The sequence below is a fragment of the Gossypium raimondii genome, chromosome 3 (genome assembly GCF_025698545.1).
Source record: "Gossypium raimondii isolate GPD5lz chromosome 3, ASM2569854v1, whole genome shotgun sequence".
Classification (NCBI taxonomy): domain Eukaryota; kingdom Viridiplantae; phylum Streptophyta; class Magnoliopsida; order Malvales; family Malvaceae; genus Gossypium; species Gossypium raimondii.
The window spans coordinates 47,957,277-47,984,322 of NC_068567.1; the positions used below are offsets into that span (position 1 = coordinate 47,957,277).

The following is a 27,046-nucleotide window of genomic DNA, read 5'->3' on the forward strand; positions in this document are numbered from 1 at the left end:
GCAAAAATAGGTTTTATTTTATAAACGAGCAAAATGGCAATTGGTTTGCTAAGTTGTGTATTATGCTTTTAGCATGATTAAATTGTATGGAATAAATTTATATTTGGAGCATGAATTGCTGATTTATTGAAAATTTGATAAAGTTTTTCTAATTGGTATATGAATATTGGGAAAATGATATTCGGTATGCCTAATTTTATTGATGTTAAAATTGCTAGGCATCATGCTTTTACTTGCATTTTAACATCCTAAATTAAGTGGTTAAACAACAGACTTTATGCATTGTATGTATGATTATATTGGCAACATTGGATGGTGGATCCATTGGATATAGCTGGCATGCCATAGGATTTGTGAGTACTCACCATTATTTGTGATATTGTGAGCATATGGCTCTTGGTAGAATGATTTGTTTGGAGTAGATAAGGGAGTGTTGAGCTTGAGTCTCCAATCATCGGGTTATTTGAGGTGCTATAAGGAGCATATGGCTTTGGGTCGCTCAATTCAAAGGAATGTATTTGATTTGTGGAAGTTCAAAGATACATTTATCCAATGTATGATCACATGTTTACTTATTGCTATGGATGTATTATGCCAATATAATTGATTGATTGTGCCAATATGATCGAATGTTTATGTGTTAAAAGATGATTTTACATGCCATGGAAAACTTGATTCTTAATTCTTGAAATAGCATGTGATGTTATGGTGAAATGTTAACATGTTTTGATTGAAAATTTAATTCTTAATTACTTTGATTTATGCATGATTAGGTGCAAATTACTTGATGTTTTTACTATCATTCACTAACAACACGTTTGGTTGGCATGAATAGCCAAACTATTCCTGGATGATTCGGTGATAAACAACTATTCATTAGTTTGGTTCACCGAATCCTCCATTCGACAGAATTTCATTCATCTCCCATTCCGCCTCCTCCCGTAATAGCCATTCCCCACTTGATCTAAAGAATAGCAATACAGAACCTCCACCGAAAGAAAAAAGACATAACCTCCCATTCTTGCCCTTTACCACTCTTCCTCAGCAAACACCTCAAGCCACCACACCCCAACTCTATCTCCTAGTTCTCGTTTAGTTATTCTCATCCCACAACCATCATCGACAAAGATCTCGACATTGTAAAAAACGTCTCCAAAGTTGAACGAGTAAGGTTATTATTCCCTTCAATCTCACCTCCATTGTGAGGATTCAATCTCTTTGCTTCTCTGCTTGTATTTCCCTAGGAGGGAGCTATGAAAAAAATGAGTTTTCGAAAAAAAATTGGTCGATTGGTTGATCCGATTATTTTAGGGTAATTTAGGGTTAGAAAGCTAAGGTTGGTTTTTTCGAATTGTTAGGCTTTTCTGTTGTAAGGGATTTCAGGTTGCTTGTCTCAATAGTAAGGGATTTCAATTTCTAGTTGGAATTTGTTGTTTGTGGTAAATGGGTTGAAGGGGTTTTGGATTTTGAGCTTTGAATCAGTTATAGATTTTTTGAGCAAGAAAAAGAAAACAGAGGCGGGAGAGATAAGGAAATCGTTTTACTAGTAAATTTACCATTGCTTAGTGTTTCAACAATCTTGGCATCTGTACCAGCATTCATGATTTTCTCTTAGCAGTGAAGATTTTGTATATCTATAATTAGTAGTGTGAATTGTATTGATTTCACCGATATTTGATTGCTTACAAAATTGGTGGATGTTTCTTTGAGTCTCTTCTGCATGCACTTATTTTTTATCATTTTTGTTTAAGATTTGCACCCCCCAAAAAATAATTTTGGAGATGTAAGCTTGGACAATATTTTTAACCGAAATTATGCATCTGTATGTCAGGCTTACATGCTCAAACTTGTGATACTTTGGAGGACAACAGTGGTGGTCAATCATGTATGCTCAGCCCATCACAAGACAATATCATGGACACTGTGGGAGTCATTTGGGTTGACACTGAAGGAAATATAGCATCAGGAGCCTCCAGCGGTGGTATTGCACTGAAGGTGATAATTACTGGATGCAATTGTATTTTTTAGTTCATTCCTCTTTGAGGCTATATAATTATGAGACACTTTTTCCCACAATTGTGACAGGTCTCTGGTCGTGTAGGATTAGCAGCAATGTATGGTGCAGGCTGTTGGGCCTCCTTAAAAGGACCATTTAGGGCTCCTTTCATAGTTGATTGTTGTGTTAGTGGTGCTGGAGAATACCTAATGAAAGGATTTGCAGCTTGGAGTGCTGTGTCTTATCGTCACTGTAAGATTCTTTTGGATTTATATGCCTAACAGGAATTTGTTCCCTTTACATGAAGAAAGTTTCAGTTATCCTAAATAGACCTTGTTGAGTTAGGTTGTCTCTGCTTGTATCTCTTTCTATTAATACAAAAGTAGTATAATGGGATACGATCTTTTGAAACATTAATTGTCTACTTGATTCCGAGCATGGGTGTTGAAATCAGTAACGGTCTATGCTTGGTGAGAACTAGAAGTGATAAATCATATAATAGAAGTTGAATTTGTTCGATCTTAAATTATATGCTTAAATTCGAAGCTATAGAAATTGCAGTTGCGTACTCATCCTTGTCTTTTGGGATAGGATATTTTGGAAGTGGCATGGAAAGGCCTAAGGTATGATGCTTGCAATTAAAACATGTTTTTGGAGTAGATGGTATATTCATTGATGTAGCAAACTATAAGGTGTGGTTAAGATACTGCATTAATTATGTATGGTTATGAAGTCCAATTTATTTATGGCAATGCTTTAACAGCCATTAGAGATGAAAATATTTATGTACTCTCCATCTGTTGTTTATGCTTGTTTTTTTTCTTGATTCAGGTTTCTATTCTTAGGAGAAGTAAACAGCAGAATAGAAGTGGAATTGATCATTTTGAAGCTCGAGTTGATGTTTCTACATGACTGATTTTTGTTTAACATGTTTTTTAAGGATAAATTATCATATCAAATCAAATCTCTCTAATTTACTCGGTTTATTTGGGAGTGTATGTAGTACTATAAAAGAAAGTAACATGTCCCCCTTCGAGATTGCCATTTAATGGTTAATATCGATGAATAAAAGTTGAAGTGATCAAATCGATATGATCTTAACCTCACCAGTTCAATGGTATTACTATTGAGCCAAAGTCTATAATATTTGTTTTTATTACAACCAAAGAAACAAGCAACCTTTATCATAGAAAACATATGATAATTACCTTAACACAGGAACATCTCATCCCTAAAGGCTTCCTCAATTTGAATGGTTCCTCCAAAAGGATAGTTAGCTCAACCAATACATAGCTTTGATCATCATTATTGAAGGTGAAATTAATGCATTGCCTCTAATGTTTATGCCTTATTCCAATGTTATGAATGGTGTTGATTAGTCACCACTCAAGAAAGTGCTTTAAAATTATATTCAACATTATGTGAAGTAGAAGGTTTAACTGAGGATGAACGCTATCGCGCATTGAGCAAAATTTCAGATCATTACTTCTAATATTTTTTTTTATTGTAGAATAATTAAATTATTTGTTTCACTAATGATATTTTAGCACATTAAATATGTATTGCAGTTTAAAAATAATAAAGTAGATTATATATTATTTTATAGTATTATATATTAAGATTTTAATTCATCTAATAATAATTATATTAAGAATGTTATTAAATTATGTATTTTTAAATTATATTTAATAATGATTATGTTAAAATATGGTTAAATTATTTATTATTATTTTAATAAATTATATTTAACAATAATTTATTAAAATTTAATAACAATATCAATAATCATCTATCTAACAAAATTTCTACTAAGGGTACTTTGGTCATTTAAGTCTTTTTACTTATACTATTACAACATCTATTCCATTCAACCAAACAATTAAATTATTGATTACATCTCTATTCCATTACAGTTCTATTCCATTACAGCTCTTTTCAATTACAACTCTATTCCATTATAGTGAACCAAACGCACCCTAAGATTTTTAAGTTCATAACCACACATTTCGTGCAGAGAATTTCCAAGTGTAAGGAGTCGAGAAGCGAGTGCAAGGGCGATCCAAGAATAAGGCTCGGTAGTGGTTTAAGAAATTTACTTTAGAGACTATAATGGACATTGGACATTAAATTTTGGACTTTAATTTTGGTGATTTTATAATTGCTTTAATACATGATTTTATGTCAAATTGGTGCTTGATTTATGGTATGTTTATGAGTGTTCGTACACTGGTTGATAACACAGTATATGAAGCATGTATTTTATACTAACAATGTTTAATTGAAGCTTACCATGGAGTGGATTGCTTGCGACTAAGGTATGTAGTTTGTGTGAATTAATTGGTGTTTGCTAAGTGTGTAATTGGGTGTTAAATTTTGATTATTTGTTACATATTTGTTGTAAATAAATTAAATTGGAAATGTGTGGATGTTTATAGTCATTAATTGTATCTATTTCAAGTTTAATTGGGAAGTAAAATATGTAAAATCGGGTAACTAAAGCGAATTTTTGACAAAATAAGTGTAGTGGTTTGCACACGGGTGTGTGGGTTTTGGGGGGTTTAATTTTTGGTTTTTGTAATCTAGTATTCTAATTTGCTTAATTTATAATTTAGTCCTAAAACTTGATTAGATTAAATGAAGCCTTTAATGATAGGGAAACTTGGTAATATTTTAGGATTAGACTTGTAACTGTTAATATTTGGTAGAAACACACTTAATTTTTAATTTAGAAAATGTACTAGAAGTTTGTAAAAGTTACGATTGAGTCCCTAATAATAAAACTTGAATTAGACTTAGTAAATGAACTCGAATTAAGCTGAAATTTTTAAGGCTTGCACAACTTCACTAAAAGAAGGTCAGTAACTATTTAGAAATAAAATCGGGATAGTTTAACCTTAGGTGATAAAAATACCCTTAGGTTTAAATACTTAGAAAAAGTTTAAAAATAGTTCACAAATTGTTTCCGCATTAATAAATGATAATTATTTAGTCATAAATGAGATGTTATTGGGTTGAGGTGTGCGTCGGGAGGTCTTTAGCTAGGTAGTCACTTCGGTGGCTAATGTAACGCTTCGAATTTAGGCCGGTTAGTCTCAATCGGGTTTGAGGTGTCACAAAGGCTTTACCATTGAATCAACAAGCTCATTCTTGCTAATTATTTAACAAAAATAAATTTTACGGCATTCTAAGTTCTCTTACCTTATGTGTTAGGAAAAAAATGAAAAACTAAATTTCATTCCTATTTCTTCTAAGCCCAAATTATGGATTTGACATGGCAACACATATTTCACAGATCAGGGACACTCACTTTTAGCTAACCCTATTAAAGGGTTTATTTCTCATTTGATCACTTCACTGAGAATACTTATGCATTCGGTTAGTCATAAATATGACAAGGTTTAAACATATATTTTTATTAAGTGCAAACATATAATGCTTATGGAAAAAACATCCACAGAATTTAATCGGTTAGCACCCATAGCTTCAATTGCAATTTCATTTGAACTAACTCTAATCTTCAAGACTCCTACAACACAGATCTGATAAGATCTTCTCAATATCTGAACTTTAAAAAAATAAAATATACGAAGTCACACATATGTTAGATTCGATTAACCACCAAAAACAGGTTCGATGAAGACAACTTTATGGAATTATGTTTTGATAACTTACGCTTAATAAAGACTTGAAGTGGAGGTGGTGATTGATCTCAATTTTTAAAGATGTTATGAACGTCTAGATTTGAGCTTTAATCAAAAGAAATATACATGTTAATAAAGATCTTCATAGAACTGGAAAAGAACAAGTAATATGATCCAAACTTGATCACTTACTCTTCACCGAAATAGATAGGGATGAGAGACTCAACGAAGATCTTGAGTTTATGAAGGAATAACAACTATGGAGGAACAAGAATGGAGAAAAAATGAGTAAATATATATAATATCAAAACAAAAAAGAAAGAATAATAATAGGAGATTTGACTACAACCAAAAAAAGAAAAAGGGGAAAAATAACAATGGTGATGATGGTGAGGCAGCACGGCAGCGGTGCGACAGTGATGGTGTAAAAAGAATGGCAATAAGGGAGGAGAGAAAAATGAGAGCATGAGAAGATATAGAAAGTGGAAAAAGAGTAAGGGGTCGTGGCAATGGTTGTGTAAGGTAGTAGTAATAGAGGGTTGAAGGGTGACAGTAAGGTGGAGCAAGGAGGCGAGAACGACGGCACAAACTTAAGGGAGTAGTAAATAGGGCAACACAAAGTGGTGGTAAAGAGAGAAAAAGAGAGAAATGAGAGAAAATATGAAAAGAAAATGAGAGTTGAGCTTTCCTTTGAGGTTAGGGGTAGCATTCACAAGTCAAAGGGAAGAAAAAGTGGCAAGCGAAGGAAACAAGGGAGAAGAAAGGAAAGAGAGGGGACAAGGGAGTAGAAATAGGAGAAAATAAGGAAAAAAGGGAGGACGAAAAGGAAGGAAAGAATCTTTGAGTTTTGACAACTCATTTGGGTGGCAAGGGAGGGTTGACCAAATAGGTGTCACATTTCTTTAAAAAAAATACCCAAGGGGTTAGAACTTAGGTCTCAAGAAGTGCTACACTACTTAACCACTAAGCTAGATTCTCATTCTTATTTAAAAGCTAACGATAATAAAACATAAAACGAGGCATGACAGATCTAATAAAACTTGATTGAACAAGTCAGTAAGGAGTGAATCGCAACCCAATTATAAATCCGAAAACAAAGTCTAGCCATTAAAAAGGGATTATGCTTACCAACATACAGCAACAAGAAACAAAAGCAATCAGTGATAGTCCTCTCTGAAATCCAAACGTATACGAGGTGAATCGGCAGAAAGAAAAGAAACGATAGCCCAAGGGTGGTGAATGATGTGACGACCAGAAAAATATAGGAAGAGAATAAGAGAAAAGAAATAAAAGAGAGGAGAAGGAAGGGGAAGGGAAGGGAAGGGAAGAGGGACAGTGCAAGGGAGAGGAAAAAGAGAGAAAGGGAAAATGACTAAGGAAAATGGAAAAGAAAAAGATAGGGGGCCAGCCAAGTAAAAATAACTTTGACTACCTAGGGTTTTTGGCACACTAAGGTTTCCTACGTTAGAAAATACGAAGGTATTGATACTCGTTAGAAAGGTACCGATACTTGCATCAGTATCGATTCAATTTTCAGCATATTGACAGATCAGGCCCAAATAGAAGCCTAATTGTACACTCTAACAGAAAATTAAAATAAATCCAACAATTACAGATTTAACTTGAAAATTTAATCCACATTTTGGGGCATGACGATGAAGTTTGATACTCTTATAAATTTGGATAAAATTATTATGTTAAAAAAATGAGTTTTTGAAGCTCATATTGTAGAAATCAAGCATTATACATAGCATTTGTATCCAAATTAGACACAACTCATTTCTTTTTGAAAGAAAACAAATTGATGATATTAAAATAAGAAAACCAATACATCCCCCACCAACCTCCACTCTGATTGGTCATGAGTGTCACTGAATGCCCTGTCCGTGTAATACAAAAGAAAATTTAAAGAAAAACAACCTAACAAACTTAAAACAAACTTTAAAAGAATAGAAAAATAAATCTGAAACGTAAAAGAAAACACAATAGAGCTTTGTAAAGATGAATCGACCCCCTTTGAAGCTCAAGCATCCAAAACTGATCACCAGCCAAAATAGAACGTATCTTCTTCCTTTTCCCTCCGGTAATAGCATATCTTTGTTGATTCTCTTTTCATTTTGTTTTATTTGACAAAACTGGAGTCCTAAATCACTCAAATTCTCCAGCGTCAAAATACCCAGATTAACTCCTACCTAGAATAGCTCGTCGATTTTTCTCTCCCTCTACCTTCACCTCCCTCAGCAATTCTTCTACACAAATTTTGGGTAATACATGCCTCATTCCTTCCTCGGATAACAATTGTGCTTCTTTATTCACTTGTGTACATGTCTAAACTCAATCGAGACAAATCTCTTAACTCATTCTTTGATTTCAATAATCAGAACCCTAATTGTGAATTTGTCTTCCTTATGAGAGTTTACCTTTTTTATAATTGTCAACACATCCCCCTCCACCAAAATTCTTGAAACCCAAGCTCTTCCATAAAGATGAGGGCTCACAAACAAGCCTTTACTTCTGCTGTTGTTGAGTCCACCATCTGCTCAAATGGGTAAGTGCATGTTGCCATCACAAATCCCTCGTTGTTTCTAACTAGAATCCCAACTGTTGCACTTTTTGTACCTTGATCAAATGCGGCATCAAAGTTTGTTTTCATGACATCTCCTAATGGTGGTTCCCATGTATAAAAATTCAGTCCCTAATAGACTGGTCTTAGTATATCCAGATTATCTAGTTCTTATATGCAGGCTCTGATAAATGCTAGTACCCCGTACACATTTAGATGAACTCCTTCGTGATAGATACTGTTGCATGTATCTTGGTTACTATGAATAAACTCTTTAGCGATCCATATTTTCCAATTGTCTTCTATAACACCCTTATACCTAATCTGACTACCAAATCAAGTATAGAAATTCTACATTGATTATCAAAAACTCTAATAGTAATATCTAAATAAAAACAACATTATAATTTACACATACTAGTTTTGTTATTTTAGTATATTAATTATTGGTATTCGAGATAAGTCGGAATAAAAATTTTCAACCATTCTTGCATTTAAAACAGTATACTAAAGTGAAATAACGACCATTGTGAAAAACAAAGGGCATGGTCATGTGCCTCGACCGTGTAGGTCTTTGTGCCCGTGTGGTTCCAAAAACATTTTTTTTAGAATCCACATGGTCGTGTGGTTAACTCGTGTGGGTCGCATGGCTATGTGGCTGGCTTGTGTGGATTTCAAAAACCATGTTTAAGTTTGAAATTCAAGGGATAATTTGCCAAATTAATCCCTAAAGTTTACCTAGTTTAACCCCTGTTCAAATCTCAAATTTTAAGCCAATTTAATTCAAATATAAATCGTAATTAAGAATTTTAAAACCCAATTTTCTTATACCACTTAATTAACATATAAATTATTTCATATAATTTAAGCAAACATTGAGTTTCACATTTAAGTCTCTTCACATTTAACCTTAATACACACACCTAGGTACATGCTATTTATTGAAATAATAGAAATTAATACTTTACCCTTTCTTAGATCCATTAATGAGATGAGATGCCTTCAATCTTCAAAGATCATTTTCTTCTACTTTTAACCTACACGTATAAAACATGCTTTGAAGTATTACTAGCTTAGTAAGTACAACTAGTATTTTGATCATAATCTATGTTATAAAATATAACTTATTTATTATTTACTACACAAAATCATTTAAATGACTTATTTGTATTCATCATACATAATTTACAAATCAAATCACTTATCCTTACAATTAGGTCCATTTTATTCTTATTTTCTCATTATACACCAACTAACCATATTGATTTGAATATCATCTATATAATACTTAAATCACATAGTTTATTTTATTTTCCGTTTTATTAGCCAAGTTCAGATAAATCACTTTCTTATCTCAACCATACATTTTCTTATGTTTCACAATTTAATTACTTTTCAACACATATAATCTTTATAATTCAATAACCATTAAAGCAATCATTTACCTTTTTCAAAGGCCTAGTAGGCTTAACAGAACACATAAGATACACGGGATAGAACAAAACACCGCCGAAACAGATAAACAGAGAGCACAAATGTGCTAATCGAAGAGTACTAACGAGCTAATAATCAGAGCGCGCTCTAATGTTCCTTAATGGCATGTCACTAATATCCTAATAGTTCTTATCTTGTCTATTTGGGCATGTCATAACATGCACATGTCACTTTTACACTTTTTACCATTTAATCCTTATAACAATATTTTGTATAATTATATTTTCCTCTTTCATTAACACATAACTTGTCTCAATATTTAATAATCTTCCATAATTTCACCAATAATTCTTATTATACATTTCACCTATCACTTTTACTTTACAATTTAGACCTCATCATGACATTTCATGTAATAATGTCTTTGACTTTTAATAACATATATAAAATATTTTATTTCTTAGTTTAATTTTCATATTTAACCACAATTCTTATTATCACATTTACATATTATTTTACTTATCTTACAATTTTAGTCCTTAGGACATCACTTCACTAAATAGAAATTTCATATATTTTAATACATCTAGCATGTTTCACTATTTAATATAATTTTCATAATTCATCACTTATTCATATCTTATCTACCTTATGTTACTTTTATATTTTTAGCAATTTTAGTCCTTGTAACAATAGTTTATTTAACTATATTTTTCATTTACAATAATGCATATATCATATCTCATATTTATTAATCTTCCATAATTTACTATTAATTCTTATCATATATATGTTTCATATATCACTTTTGCATACTTTACAATGTAATCCCTTTATCATATTTTATCATATAATCCCACAACATCACCATATCATTCTACTAATCAATTCTATACATATATCATTTCATACACTTATTTATTTATAAAGATTATAATTTTATTAACTTTTGCACCTTTTATGATTTAGTCCTTTGTATACTTTTAATCTTTTCCTTACTTTTTTATTATTTTCTCTATTACATTTTACTTAGTCAATTCATCATACCAATATACTTAATCATTATCTCATTTTATTCTTTAATTAAATACAAACCAATTAAACATTATATCTAGATTTATACTCAACTAATTTTACTTAATAACTCATCACATGTATAAAATAAATAAAACTTTAGTCATGTACTTACAACTCAAAGCATGGAATTAAGCTTTCTTCCTCTTCTTCTTCATTTAGCTCCTCATTTGCTTTACTTCTCTACTTGTTTCTCACTTTCCTTCAGTTTTTCTTCATTTTTCCATATCAAAATACACAATATTTACACATTAAAATCATATTCACATATCATATTTCATGTTTTTCAAATAAAACTAACATGTATTTCAAGAGAAGTTTAACTTTCTTACCTTAATCACTTGTATTCAACACTAATTCCTATTTTCTCTCTCCTTTGAGACAAGTATGAATGCAATTCTTTTAACAGTTAAGTGGTTACTACAACTCTCTATTGTTTTTACTCACTAATCTTGAAGAAATTTGGAAGAAACTAGCTTAGTTGGTTTGTATTTGGTGAAAGTGACTAAATTGAAAGAAAAATAAAAGTTGGAAATGGTGGGGAATAGTGGCTAACATGAAAACACAATGGCTGATGGCTTTTTATAGCCATTCCATCCTTTCTCTCTTCATTTCTCTAGCTTCTTCCATTAAAAATATCTCTTTTTATTCTATTTATCATTTTGTCCTCACTATTCACACTTTTTACTATTTATCATTAATCATTACCTTTCATAATTTTTTTTTCAAATAATTACCATTTTAATCTTTTATTTTTCTACAATTCCATGGTTGATTTATTTCCCCTTATACTAAATTTCCACCTCTAGGCCCTCCTTATTTTTCATCAATTTATTTTAATCCTTTCTACACCCGAATTTCTCACTTTGTCTTAACGCTTTCCATTCTCTTACAATTTAATTAGTACCTTGAATTAATTTATCTTAATATTTATACTTTTCCAAATACCTTCTGCACCTGTCTAATTTTTAATTTTTGACTTTCTCAAAATTTCAACTAATTTATGGTATATTTATCACTGTTCAAGGTTCTAAAAATTTTAGGGATGTTACATCTTCCCTATTGGAGGATGAGAATGACACATTCAACTCTTACAAGTTTTGGTGCATGAAGTGGAACTCACTAAGCGCATGTTGTACCGATTCTTCAGCCTCTTGATAAATAGGACAACAACTCATCATTGCAATTCTCCATGCCTGAAGATTACTCAACGTAGGCAAATAGTCATTAACGATCCTCCAACATGTAACCTTTATTTTACTAGCAACATTTAAGTTCCATAACTTTGTATAGAAAGCTTTTAGGATTGTATCTTGAGCTATCTCATCGATATCTGTTGCATCTGCATCCTGTAATATGAGCCATTTGTAGCCACTATTGGCCGAATAAACCTTTTTATTATCCCCTCACCACAAGTTCATCAAATCGAGCAAAGCCAGATAACAGAATCATTATAATCCTTTCTACATCCCACTGCCCACTTTCCAACCACTGCCTTGCTCTATCAACCTTCGGGCACTCCAAATGCTCCGCTAGGTATTCCAAGGGTAAGACCCTAATATTGAGTTCATAAAATTGCATCCTTGATAGTATTAAGCTTTCATCACGAAAGCAAACAAACACTCCAGCTTCGTTAATAGCCTCCAAGCCTCTTTTGCTAATAAAGCCACATTAAATCTGGCTAAATCCCAAAAGTCTAACCCAAAAGTCTAATCCCAAAAGCCACATTAAATCTGGCACCAATATATACTTTTTTTGTGGTACTATTACACCACCAAAATCTACTAATAACACTTTCTAATTCGCGGCACAACGTAACTAATAATAAAAAACATTGCATGACATAAATTGGAATTGCTCGTAAAATAGACTTAATAAATACCTCTTTTCCCCCTGTTGACAAATGGTGAACACTCTAACTTTCTATTCATTTTATAAATCTCTCTTTGAAACTCAAGAATGCTTCCTTCTTCCTTTACCCAACAATAGTTGGCAGCCCGAGATACTTTTTTGGGTTACTCGAAATTCAAACTCTTGGAACATCCTAATTCGTTCCTTCATTATACTATCAACATTTTTATTAAAGTAAACAAGAAATTTATCAAAATTTACCACTTGGCCTGACACTCTCTTATGTTCTAATAAAATTGTTTTCATCGCATTCGCTCCCTCCACACTTGCCTCACCAATTAGAATACTATCGTCTGTAAAAAAACAAATGTGTCACTACCAAACAACACCTTCCTACTCTTGCTCCTCGAATTAACCTGTCTTACTTTTCCATCTTGGGCAAACTAAACAGACCTTTTACGCAAATAAGAAATAAATAAGGGCTTAAAAGATCCCCTTGTCGCAATCCTCAGGAAGGCCGAAATACTTCTCCCTAATTACCATTAAAAACTACCGAGTATGACATTGATGTTATGGATCTCATCACTAAGTCAATTCAATCCCTATTGAACCCTAATCACTCCATCATCCTCTAAAAAAAAACTTATTCCATCCTATCATAGGCTTTACTCATATACAATTTTAATGTAAACAAACCATGAGAGCCATGCTTCCTCCTTTTGAAAGTGTGCAATAATTCATAAGCAATAAAAATGTTGTCTATAGTTTGCCTTCCAAGAACAAGCGCCCCCTGGGCCTCATCAATATGAACATCCAGCACTTTCCTAAATCTGTTGACAACTGTTTTAGCTATGATCTTATATAAAACATTGCAAAGACTGATAGTCTTGAATTGTGACATAGCACTCGGGTTACTTACTTTAGGGATAAGCATTATATTAATTTGATTGATAACATCAACCTCATTTTCTCCATTTAAAACATTAATGGAATATTGAGTTACATCCTTACCAATAACATGCTAGTATTTCTGAAAAAATAAAGTCGGGAATCCATCCATACATTATGTTTTTAGTGACACCATACTTTTAACAGCTTCCAACAATTCCTTTTCCTTGAACGCAACCGACAGTTCGTCGTTCATGCTCTTCAAGATGCAAGGTTGTATTCCCGACAACACATGATCACAACTCCTTATCGAATAAGCCGTGAATAGTTCTTTGAAATAATCTGTCACAATCACAACCATTTCCCTTTCCCCTATTACCGATACACAATCATTATCTCTCAAACCCCTAATGATATTCATCTTCTTGCGATAATATGCAAACTTATGGAAATAGGTTGTATTTCGATCTTCAAATCTGAGCCAATTTGCTCTTGATTATTGTTCCCAGAACAACTCTTCTTTGTTTGCTTCTACCTTCAACTTATTTCTTTGATAAATATAAAATTTTAAACCAAATATCCCCTACCCCTAATTCCCTGCCCCAATCGTGCCCCGCTAAAAAGTGATGCTAGTATTATTATTTATTTCACAAGCAAATATAAAAAATTATCAAGTCTCTTTTTTAAAAATATTTATTTTTAAATATTTTACTAACCCTAATTCAACTTGTGAAGTATAAAATCTCCATCTCCACAAGTAGTGTTAGGAAGTTAAGAAGTGTCCTATAATGGTATTGTCTAATATTAAAAATAAGTATTAAAAAAACATATGACAATTTTTGAAGACTACTTGTAGAATAAAAAAGTACACTACTAGTATATCAACTACTAATCCTTAGAGTTATAAATAAATTTACAAGTTTTATATTAATGGTAGAATTAAGAATTAATAGAAATAAAAATATTATTATGATTTTTAATTTATAAATTTAAAAAATAAAAAATAGTAAATATTATTTCATACTGGTTTAATATGTAAGTTTTGACAAATTGAATAGCAAATTAAAGCTATATCATCAAACAAATGATAAAAAATCTATAACATTAAGCTAAACAAATAACTTTTTATTGATTAATTTTTCATATTTGAACAAAAATTATATTCGAAAATAAATAAAAAAAGACATTGGTTTAAAATGGATTGGATATACTCCAAATCCATTTCTTTTTAATTAAATATTATTCATACTATAAATTTCATATATAAAAAATAAATGTAAAAATAAAATATAACTGTTAATTAGAAAATTAGAAGTGTAATAGCGAGCCTTGCCAATTCCATTTTGCTGCCGGTATGCTCCATTCCTACCATAAATAAAATCATTTTTTTTAACTCAAATTTTTGTGTGTTTCAGCACATTTTGATTAATATTGGTTTACATAATTGTATCATATTTGTTGATATGATTTTGATATTGTAAATTAATTTTTAATAATTTGTGTCTTAAATATTTTTATTTTATTTTTAAAATTACATTAAAATAAAATACAATCAATAAATTAAGTTATTGATAAATATAAATTTTTTAAAAAATGGATTATTTTTAAGAAGAATCAATTCTCATTTGTTTGATTTATAAAATTCTTTTCTCGCCCATTCCGTGAACACATTTAAGTATTCCACTCCTCTCTCGTTTTGTTGGAATACAAGTCATTTTCAAGACATAACATTCTCTTCTGTAAAAAGGAAGAAAGGTGACTTCATCATTATTCAATTGCGCCGTGATGAATGGATGATAATAAAAATATGCTATTAGTGTTAGAGAACCTTTGCCACCGCGTTAGTCCAACTCCCATTTCCTTTCAATTAGACCCGCTCGTATTACTCATTACCGCTTTTCTTTTTCTTTTTTTTAAATGACTCATTTTAAAAGTATGTACATAAATGATCTGATTTAAATAGTTAATTTTTTTTATTTGAGGGATATATTTGGGTAATTTAAATAATAATTTTATATGGTTTTTTAAGTTTATTATTTTAAAAAAAATTGGAAAGAGTTTATTTTTGTTATTTTTATATTTTTTAAAGTCTATTTAAATTTAATGTAAAAAAGAAATAGACTTAATATGCAAATAAGTCAAAAGTTTAAAAGCATTTAATTGGTGCGACTAGAGGAAGGGCGCCACCCATTTTCCATCCAATCTAAAAGGGTAAATATTTCATCAGATTCGTGAACGTTTTATATAATTATACTTTAATTTGGTGCCACTAATGGCAACGACAACATCCAAAAATTTAATTTTTTAAAAAATTGAAGGTGGTGACGCCAATGACAGTGATGTCACTGGCATTTATTGTTCAAAATGGGTCATTTACGTATATAGTTTTTAAAATGGTTTGTTTTTATAAATAATTAAAAATTTTAGGTTATTTTTATAAGAAAAACTACTCATTACTCATAAAAGTATTTTATAAAAAAATATTTCCATATATGCTTTTCCTAAAAATAAATTGAGTTTTGATAACTGTTTTATTAATTTATCTGATTACAAGTCGTATTAAATCCACTATGAATTTTCTTAACTTGACTGATGAAGTTAAGTGTTGACCCTTTCCACAAAAAAAATGAGAAAATAAAAACTTCAAATTAAACGCCAGAAGTTGCAACATATCTTCAAAAACTTGGACTAAAGAAATTTTTTGTCTAATTTTGTTATTAGTCATTATACTTAGCAAAAGCTAAAATTTTAATCCTTGTACTTTTATTTGATATTTTTAATATTCGTATTTTTCAAAATTTAAAATTTTAGTCATCACCAAATAATAATTGTTAAATTCATTAAGTAAAGTTCTATTATTTTTTAAATTTGATGCTTCAAACATATTATCATATTCGTAATGTTAAATTCGCTTATTATTTTCACATATTGCTCACTAAAAATTCATTTAATGGATTACTAATTGACATTTACATTAAGGCTGTAAATTTAAAATTCGAAAATCATAAGGACTTAGAATGATTTAATTGGAGAAAATGAATGAAATCTACTACAACTAAACTATACCCTAATATAAGACTAATAATTAAATTTAACTAAATAAATTTAATCATTGTTGCTTAGTATTAAAATTTTAAATTTTAAAAACACAAAGATTAACATTTATTAACTCAAAAATATAAAAACTAAAATTCATCAAATAAAAATAAAAGAATTAAATCCACCATTATCACAAAAAGTATAGAGATTAATAGGAGAATATTTTTAATCGGATTTATTAATTTTCAAGATTAATTAAAGTAAATAGTGGGGCCCGCTTCTTCCCTGTTTTGTTTTTCTCTTCAGCAGGGAGTGAGGACACGTGTAATTAAATCCGACGGCATATGGTGGCCGTCAGGAAAGTGTGGAGACATCGAAGATAGGAGCCCCACAAGTGCTTTCACCAAACCAATCATCAAATGCTACGTTTTGAGACATGTCTAGACACTTTTCAATATAAAATATCGTACAAGATCTGTTGCGTTAACATGCGCACATCTCCCAAGCAACCATCTAATAAGTCTTCTTCTTCTTCTTTTTTTCCTTCTCTTTTAAGTAGCTGTTTCATTGAAGTCTTTGGAAACTACATTTTTTTAATTTAAGTATATAATTAGAATGTTTTCCTTTCCCTGCAAATTTGCAGGCCTTTTTTTTTTTACATAAAATCATATTTTGATTATTTAATTATCAAATGTTACCTTATAATAGTTAATGTTATTTATTACATTTTGATCACTTATTTATTATGTGTCATTAAAAGATAATGATATTCGATATGATACATTAAATTGAAAGCCTATTTACCTCATAAATTAATTTATTTTATACAATAACTATTCTAGCTTTATCGTATTTTTGTTTCATTTCTTCTGGAACAATTATAATGACATTTTTATTATAGATGTCCTACCAAAATTGAATAGGTAATCTTAGCATTCAATGTATATTCTTGAAACAATCTTCTCATTTTACCAAGTTCAATGTTAGCTAGATTAGTCAACATTTATATGTTTCGATGCAACAACAATATGTTTTTTTGTAACAAATAGTTTTGTTGGTCAATTAATTGGTCATATTTTATTTATGAAATGAGTTGGGTTGGTATTAGTTAGAGGTGCTCATGGGCCGGGCCGGGCCCATAAAAAATTTTGGCCCGGGCCGGGCCCGGCCCGAAATATGGGCCTAGAATTTTGCCAGGCCCGCCCAGAAAAAATCATAAGCCTGCCTGGCCTTGCCCTACCCGCTTTTTAAATAAATACCAAAAATTTATTTTAAAAATTAAAACAAAAATTAAAAAAAGTATTTTTAAAAATATTTTAAAATTAAAAAAAATTAAAAAAGTATTTTAAAAATATTTTAAAATTTAAAAATTTAAAAAGTATTTTAAAATTAAAAAATAAAAATAATAAAATATTTATTATATTGGGCGGGCCCGGGCCAAAAAAGTTGTGCCCGAGGCTCGGCCCGTTTTTTATTCGGGCCTCATTTTTTTACCCAAGCCCATATTTCGGGTCTATATTTTTACCCAAACCCTCCCATATTTCGGGCGGGCCGTCGGGCCGGGCCGGGCCGCCCGGCCCATGAGCACCTCTAGTATTAGTTTGGATACAACAAAATAAAATTTTTTAGGTCAAATGTACTTATTGCTCTAATAAATATCTTGTATTATAATTTAGAAATTCTATGGCTCAAATCTTTAGTATTTTTGTTATTTATTACTTGTGTTTACTATTTAGGCAAAAATATGGTCACTCATTCTAACTAAGAAATTGAAAGGAATTTTCAAATTGAAAAAAGTGGGGGAAAGTGAGGAAGAAGGAAACATAGAAATAGAAACTATTTTCGAAAGGAGAGGGTATAAATAGGAACAGGGGTATCTACCAAAAAAAATACTTCTTCCCATTTTTAAGAGGCAAAGGTGTACCCGAGCAAAATCGATGAAACAAAAACACTACAAGTGACTGGAAAGAAAATAAAGGGCAAACTCCACTTTAGTTTTAAAGAGATATACTATAAAAATAGATTGGTTTATGAAACTTCTTATTTGGATAGGAATCAAGAAAGTTTGAAGTTAGAAATATTAAAATAAATATTTATTATGGGTTGAAAACCCTCTTGTGACACTTTTGATTTTAAATGATATATAAAAAATGACAAGTTTGAAAATGCTATAAAAAATTGAAATGTCACTATTTTTCTTATACATGTAAAGAATTTTTTTTTTTTACATATCCACCCATTTTAGCAACTTTTGGAGAAATGGTATATATATTTAACTTTTTACTCATAAAATATCAAATATAAAATATAAAAAATATTAAAAAAAACAATAGCAAATTCATTTATACTAACCATCCTTCACTGAGAGCTCCACCTCTACCACTACTAATTAATCGTTAACCGATTCAACCATCAAACTATCATCAAGCTTCAGCCTAGCCATTACTTACTTATCACTCGATTGAACCCAACAACTACCCTCCATCTTTCCCAATCTTCTTATATTCATCATTTTCATCACCATCACAACTCCTATTCCACTCATCACCATCGAACCAATCAATACCACAACTCATTCATCACCCACACCCTTCATCACTACCATCACTACCATCACCACAATACCCTTTGCCCTTAACCTAAAACCAAACATACCTACAACCCTATTGTACTTTCCCATCCATCCAAGAATCTTCCTTAACCAAAATGCTTTCTTTATTTCCTTTTTTATTATTATCAAAATACAACTTTTCATTAATTAAAATAAGGTATGATACATAGATAGTCCATAAGCATTAGATTTCAATAAAGCCTCAATACAAGTTAGAGGTTCCTTACAAATAAACAAAAGATTCCTACTATAAAAAGTGTTATAATTATCTTGTTGAAAACTACTCCAGAGTTGAGCCAATCTATCTGCAGTTTGGTTTCCCTCTTGGCAAGTCTGCTTAAGTAAGGTCGAAGTGAATTTAGACATATGTGACCTATAATCATCAACAATGGTAGATAGAAAAATATCATTAGCCTTAGCATTTGAAATTGTTTTAAAAACAATATCAACATCACTTTCAACTTCAATACGAGTTATATTCAATTGTTCTGCTAAGGACAACCCATTTCTAATCGCCCATAACTATGCTTCAACACTAGTAACCATCAAAATGTGTTTGTACAAACCACTAACCTATTCACCTTTATCTTTATAATGGTCCTCGCCCCTCCCTTGCTTGGATTTTTGACGAAGGAACCATCGATATTTAACATAAAGATACCCAAAGTGTTATCTCGATTAATCAAATCGAAATACCCAAGAGGAGGGTGAATTGGCCTTTAAAAATTTTGGTGGAAGTAAGGGAAGAAAATGAAACAATGAACACAACGATTTAGAATGGTTCGACCCTGATTGCCTACTCCACGATCTTAGCTTTCCACAATTAAGGATTTTCCCAAATTAACTAATTTGTTCAACTTTTGGAGATAAGGTTTAACCTTACAACCCTCTTAAGATTTCTACCCCAAATCTTAAGATAAACCTTCTCAAAGAATTACAAAGAAGCAAACAAAAAGATAATCCTAACAAGATCAGAATGTTTGCCAATTAAGCACAAATAAACAAGAATACACTTGAGCAAAAGAAAGACAATGAGAGTTCACAAATGTGTACAAGAGAATTATGGAAGTGTTAGGTACAAAGGTTGTTTGATTGATGATTTTTACTTGAATATGTTTTCTTGGTGTTGTAGAAACTTTAGAAGCTAGTATTTATACCCCCTAATTGATTTCCAACCGTTAAGGTTGTTGTGGTAGTTAATAGAGCCGTTGGGGATGTGAAAACCAAAGTATTTAATACACATACAACATCAAGTATCGATACCAGATAAAAATGTATCAATTTTTTTTACAATAAATGCTAAATTCAGTGACAGTTGGAGTTTAAATATTGATACCAGAACAAATTTATCGATATCAGATCGAAATTTCAAAAATATTGATACTTGGCAAAAAATGTATCGATACTTTTTGGCATGGAGCAATTTTGACTTGTTTGAAAGGTATTTTTACTTGATAAAATGATTAAAAAAACCTTTTACTTAGTCAAAATCATTTTAACTTGATTTTAAAGTTGTTTTAAAAATTTTAAGAGTTCAAAATAAATATTTAAAATTTTATCTCTAAGACTTCAATATGAAAAATTATTTTATAATTTTTTATTCAATTTAACTTTTATTCAAAAACATTTTCATTTGTTATATCAAAATATATTTTCAAATAAAGTTTAGTTTAACAATCTCCCCTTTTTATATAACAAAACATTTGGTAAATTTGTTTTAAATAATTGCTCCCTTAATGAAAATCATTTTGAATTTAAGGCCAAAATAAAAAGATTGGCATACAATTAACGTTCATTTTACTTTAAGAAAAATGGTCACATAGTTTTCAAATAATTGCTCCCCTTAATAAAAGTTATTTTGAATTAATATTAATTATTTATTAAATTTAATTAGAATATATAAACTATATTTAAATATTTAAATATAATAATTAAATATTTTAATTAGATATTGACACAATTGTATTATTTTAAAATTATTTTTTATTTTAATTAATGCTTTTAACACATTTGTATTATTTTATTTTAAAATTTATTTATTTATATATAACTCATATTAGATATTAACATAATATAGAAAAATAAACCTAACAAATTAAAATATTACATATATTTGGATTAAAGTTTTAAAAGGGATAATATTTATATACCAAATATAGATACTAAAAATTTTACAATAACATTTACAATTTAAAGTGAATACATTAAACTACAAGCTATAACATCTCTTGTTAATTCCAAGCTGGCTTTGTGTTGTTATGCTCTCCAACACTGCTAAATCATCCGGAATCAAGCCAGGAATCGCCATAACAATCCCTAAACGATGCAACATAGCCAACCATCCAATCGGATACAAGTGTGGAGGTCAATTATGATTTCATTGTTACATTATTCATCTAATCTTTTAGTTTCTGAAACTTGTTATTAATTATGACCACTTGTTTGCACTTTGCAGCTTACACACTTCCTTGAATGGACCTTACATACGATACTAATCACTATGTAATTTAAGCTTTACTTGTGTACCAATACAAGCTTCCTGCTTGTTCATATCCATACTGAATAATAACAATAATAGTTAAAAAAACATATGCTTTCTGGTTATTTAGCATGAAAATCCTAAAAAAAAAGAGACAAAACTATATGAGTTGTAGAATATTTGACCTGTCCCTTCTTATGCCTTCTTTAACAACCATTGTAAAAGCATCCCACCAGCAGATGGATAAGACTACTTTAATCTTTTGGGTACAAATTTTGAATAGGAGACAAAACTGAAAACTGTTGAATTGACTACAAGATAAAACTGTGGTAAAAATTTAAGGTTGTTTTCTAATGTTTATAGTGAATAGCATCCATAGAAACAAGTAAAAACATGTACTGTCAATGGCTATATTGAATAAAAAGAAAAAAGGAATTGGAGACAACAAAGGTAGACAAGAGAGTTCAACCATGGATAAACCATACATTCAAGCAAAAGTAATAATTCATCATAATAATATATAGTCACTAAGAAACAAGTTTGATAATCCTTAAAAGGGAGACCAAATAACTATAATTGCTTGGCTGGAGACAGTAATAAACAATTCAGCTCTCTGCAACATTTGATTTACTATATAATCCATGTCTTATATCTATAACTTGAAACAGATTAAAATGTTGCCCATATCTTCCTCTGTACCTGTTAAGAACCAAAATATATCAGTCATTGCATTGGTCCAATTCAGGGAGATTTTGATTAAGTAGAAAAGGTACCTTTATAAGTATATATCCTGATTGGCAAACAAGTATTAGTAATATAGAGACCCTGTAGAAATAACAAACATGTTAAACCTTTGAATTGGAATGTTTTTGTCCAAATAGGAAATTATACAGTACCTTGCCATATTCGAGATTGTCATCACTAAACAACCTCTACTTCATCATGAGTACTGCAACATGGTATCAAAGCTGAGTAATGATTTACCTAGAAGCTTGGTCAGCTAGTTTTATGACTCAAACATAGGCAGAATTAGTAGCGTTTATCTAACGTTTATGCCTCAAGACCAGGCTAAAAAGGATGACCAGAACCCTATTGTTATTGATGAACATGGTAAGTACTCAAACCATAAACAAATTGGTATAATGATATTTCCTTGAAAGGCTCACTAAATTGCCTGATGGTATTTTACAGCAAAGTTGGCATGATCAATTTTGCCCAGAAATTGTTTGACAAAATGCTAGAACTAAAATGCCGTCCTACTATATTAAATTGTAGAACTAAAATGCTAGAACTAAAATGCCAGAAATTGTTCGACATTTAGCCCTTCTTCTTCAAGTGTTCTTTACTAGTCACATTACAGAAAACAAAAGCATAAAAAATCAGCATTGTAACAACAAACGAGAGGTGAATTCATTCTAAAAGTTGAAAAGTAAAGAGATTTTGAATGGGAGAAGAAATAAAAATGTGGGTTTTGAATGGGAGAAGAAAATCTCCCTAAGAGAAGCACTAGTGGTAGAGAAGAGAAGAAAATATACAAAAGAAATAATGATAAAAATCAATCCCATAATAAAGACAAACAAAAATATCCATAAGAAGAAAAGAAAAAGATAAACTCACCGGTGGTGGAGAAGAGGAACAAAGAACCAGAGACTTCTTAAGTGTAGAAGAGGAACAAAGAACCAGTGATGAAGAGATGAAATCAAAGTGCTTTCTGGATGAAAATAAAGAACCAGCGTTGTGTTTGGCTAAAAAAGTAAAATACCAGCCCAAAAGCACTTTTTGGCTAAAAAAGCTAAGAAATTCTGCTTTTTCATCTGCCCAAAAGCACTTCAAATAAGTTGAAATTTGCTATCACTGAAGTCTGTTCTTTATTGCTTTTTAGGGAAAACTACTTTTACATGCAAAAGCTCATCTGCAAAGCATTAAAGAACACAACCTAAGGCACAAAAAAATATCGTTTGGGAATTTTGTTAAACACTTGGTGTACAAGGATTTTAGTTAAAAAATTTAAGAAAAGGTTTAGGAAAAGCAAACCCCTTGCATCAAAACACAAATTTTATAGTACATATCAACCCAATAATCCATTAAGAATCAAAATTTCAGCTTACATTGTACAAAATCAAAAGTTTGAAAATTTTGAGTTTACCTTAAAAGTATTGAAATAGGCAAAATCTCCAAGTAATATTGAATAAATCTTGAAGAAATAGTGCTGGATAGTGTTTCAAAGTCAAGATTTGATGAGAAAATCAATAAATTTGAAGAAACTTTGGATATGAGATGAGAGGTTTTCAGAGAAGATAAGTTTTTTTAAAGGTTTTGGAAATCTGTTTTGCTAACCACGGTTTAGGTGCCCTTAAAGTCCCTGTGGTATCGATATTTTTCTTACGAGTATCGATATTTTTATAAAAGTATCGGTATTTTTTAAATGGTATCGATACCAAATTACATTTCTGTTTTCGAAGTGCAATAAAATTACAAAAACGAGATTTTTAGGTCCTAAGGGGTTCTAAGGGTCCTAAAATGACTCTAATATCATTCCTAATGGTTTCTTAAGCTTGAAAATGCATAATGTACGCATGATGCATATGGGTAATGAAGAAGCAAAAAATGACCAAGTTAATAAAATTTAGTCCATTCTAGCAAGTTCAAGAGCAAAAAAAAAAAAGTCATGTTAGACTAATAAGGTCATATAAATCATGCACATATACTTTTGCAATCAATTTGAAGTTATAAAATAGTTTTAAAACAAAAAAGGACTAAAATTCATTTGAACACAAAATTAAGGCAATGTAGTAGTATCTAATTCTCCTCTCAGTGTCCAAAATCATTCTTTGTCCAAAGGTTTTGTAAAAATATCTGCTAATTGATTTAAGGTGTTAAAAAACTCTAGAATTATTTCTCCTTTTCAGACATGATCTCTAACAAAATGATGCCTTATTTCAATGCGTTTAGTCCTAAAATGTTGGATGAGATTTTTAGTGAGACAAATAGCACTAGTATTGTCACACTTGATAGGAACGATATCTATATCAATTCCATAGTCCTTAGGTTCTTGTTTCATGCAAGCTAAAGGATGAGTTTCTAGGATACCAAAGACATAAATTAGGACTGCCTTTAAGGTATTTAAAGATTCTCTTAAGGGCTTGTAAATGTGATTCCTTAGGACAAGATTGATAACTAGCACATAAGCATACACTAAATATAATATCGGGTCTACTTGTGGTAAGATGAAACAAAGAGCCAATCATTGACCTATACAATTTTAAATCTACATATTTACCTTCCTCATCTTTGTCGAGCTTTGTAGAAGGGTTCACTGGTGTAGCTTGTGGTTTGAGATTGTCCATCCCAAACTTCTTGAGCATTTTCTTTGTGTACTTAGCTTGATTGATGAAGTTTCCATCATTACTTTGCTTGATTTGGAGTCCCAAGAAGAAGTTTAGTTCTCCCATCATGCTAATCTCAAATTCACCTTGCATTAACTTATAAAATTCTTGACAATGAAAATCATTAGTAGAACCAAAAGTAATATCATCAATATAAATTTGAACAGCTAATAAATCCTTGTATTTTCTTTTAATAAAAAGTGTTATGTCAACTTTCTCTTTACTAAAACCTTTTTCAGTAAGAAAATGTTATAACCTTTCATACCAAGCTCTAAGAGCTTGATTCAAACCGTATAAAGCTTTGGAAAGTTTGAAAACATGGTTTGGAAATTTTGTATCTTTAAAACCTTATGGTTGTTCAACATACACTTCTTCATTTATGAAACCATTTAGAAAAGCAATTTTTACATCTGTTTGATATAGTTTAAAATCATTAAAGCATGCAAAATGCTAAAAGCATCCTAATGGTTTCTTTCTAGCTACAAGAGCATATGTTTCATCATAGTCTATTCCTTCCTCTTGAGTGTAACCTTGAGCAACTAGCCTAGCTTTTTTCCTCACTATGTTACCACTCTCATCTAGCTTGTTTATAAAAACCCACTTAGTACCTATAGTAGATTTTTCACTAGATCTTTCAACTAGAGTCCATACTTCTCTCAAATTTATTTAACTCTTCTTGCATAGAAAATATCAAATATACATAATTTAATACTTCTTTGATATTTTTAGGCTCAATGTATGAGAGAAATGAAACAAAATTACAAGTATTTCTAAGAAAAGATCTAGTAGTTACCCCTTTTGATAGATCTCCTAATATCTTAACATCCTTCACATAATTGAACTCTATTTTATGAGTGACTTCCCTTTCCTTTATTGTAAGCTCTTCTAGAGCATGTGGTGTTTGTTCTTGAATCTTCTCACTTGACGATTGATCCTTTTTATCATTATTATTAAAAATTTATGCATCATCATTATCAATACAAGAATCCTTTCTAGGAAGAAGGCTAGAGTCATCAAAAACAATATGTATAGACTCTTCTATTGATAAATTTCTTTTGTTAAACACTAGAAAAGCTTTAGAATTTAAAGAATAACCAAGAAAATTTCATTCATCACTTTTTGCATCAAATTTACAAAATTATCTTTGTCATTGTTTAAAAAAAAACACTTGCATCAAATTTTTTTTTTTATTTTTGAAAAGTTCATATGGAGTTTTCTTTAAAATAGGCCTAATCATTACTTTATTAACAATATAGCAAGCGGTGTTTGTGGCTTCTGCCCAAAAATATTTTGGTAAATTATTTTCACAAAGTATAATTTTAGCCATTTCTTCTATAGTTCAATTTTTCCTCTCAATAACTCTATTTTATTGAGGGGTTCTAGGTGTAGAAAAAACATAGCTAATTCCATTTGAGTTGCAAAAATTTTCAAATCCAAGATTTTGAAATTTGGTTCCATGGTCACTTCTAACACTAGTGATAGAGCAACATTGTCATTTTGATTTATTTTTGAAAATGTGATGAATTTTTCTAAAGCTTCATCTTTAGTACTTAAGAAAAGAGCCCAAGTAAATCTAGAATAGTCATCAACAAGCACAAAAGCATATTATTTTCCACCCAAGCTAGTTTTCCTAATAGGACCAAAAAATCTATGTGAATTAGTTGAAGAACTATACTAGTTGATATATCATACTAGGTTTAAATGAAACTCTTGTATGTTTACCCTTAACAGATGCATCATAAACTTTATCTAATTAAAAATCAATTTTGGGCAATCCTCTCACGAAGTCAGTTTTAACTACTTTATGCAATATTCTCTTACTAGCATGTTCTATTTTTCTATGCCATAATAAAGAATTATTTTCATTTTTAACAACAAGGTATATGAGTGAATCATGCAAATCTTCAAAATGCACTATAAAAACATTTCTTATTGTATAGAGCATTACCGGAGTTTACAAATTAATTTTCAGACATTTCATTTCATCAAGCATTCATATTTATGACCAATTAAAATCAAAACATTTATGAGCTAACATTAACCAATTTAACTTATACAAGTCATTATAAGCAGAATCAAATCAT

General features: G+C 30.5%; 1 protein-coding gene across 1 annotated transcript; it reads left to right on the plus strand.

Moving 5' to 3' along the window:
• Positions 1-1,824: 1,824 nt before the first annotated feature.
• On the plus strand, positions 1,825-3,226 carry LOC105794497 (putative threonine aspartase). Its single transcript, XM_052628918.1, has 4 exons — positions 1,825-1,995; positions 2,086-2,248; positions 2,525-2,619; positions 2,828-3,226. Exons 1-4 carry the CDS (start codon positions 1,825-1,827, stop codon positions 2,906-2,908), a joined length of 510 nt encoding a protein of 169 aa, XP_052484878.1. The 3' UTR covers positions 2,909-3,226.
• The last annotated feature ends 23,820 nt before the right edge of the window (positions 3,227-27,046 follow it).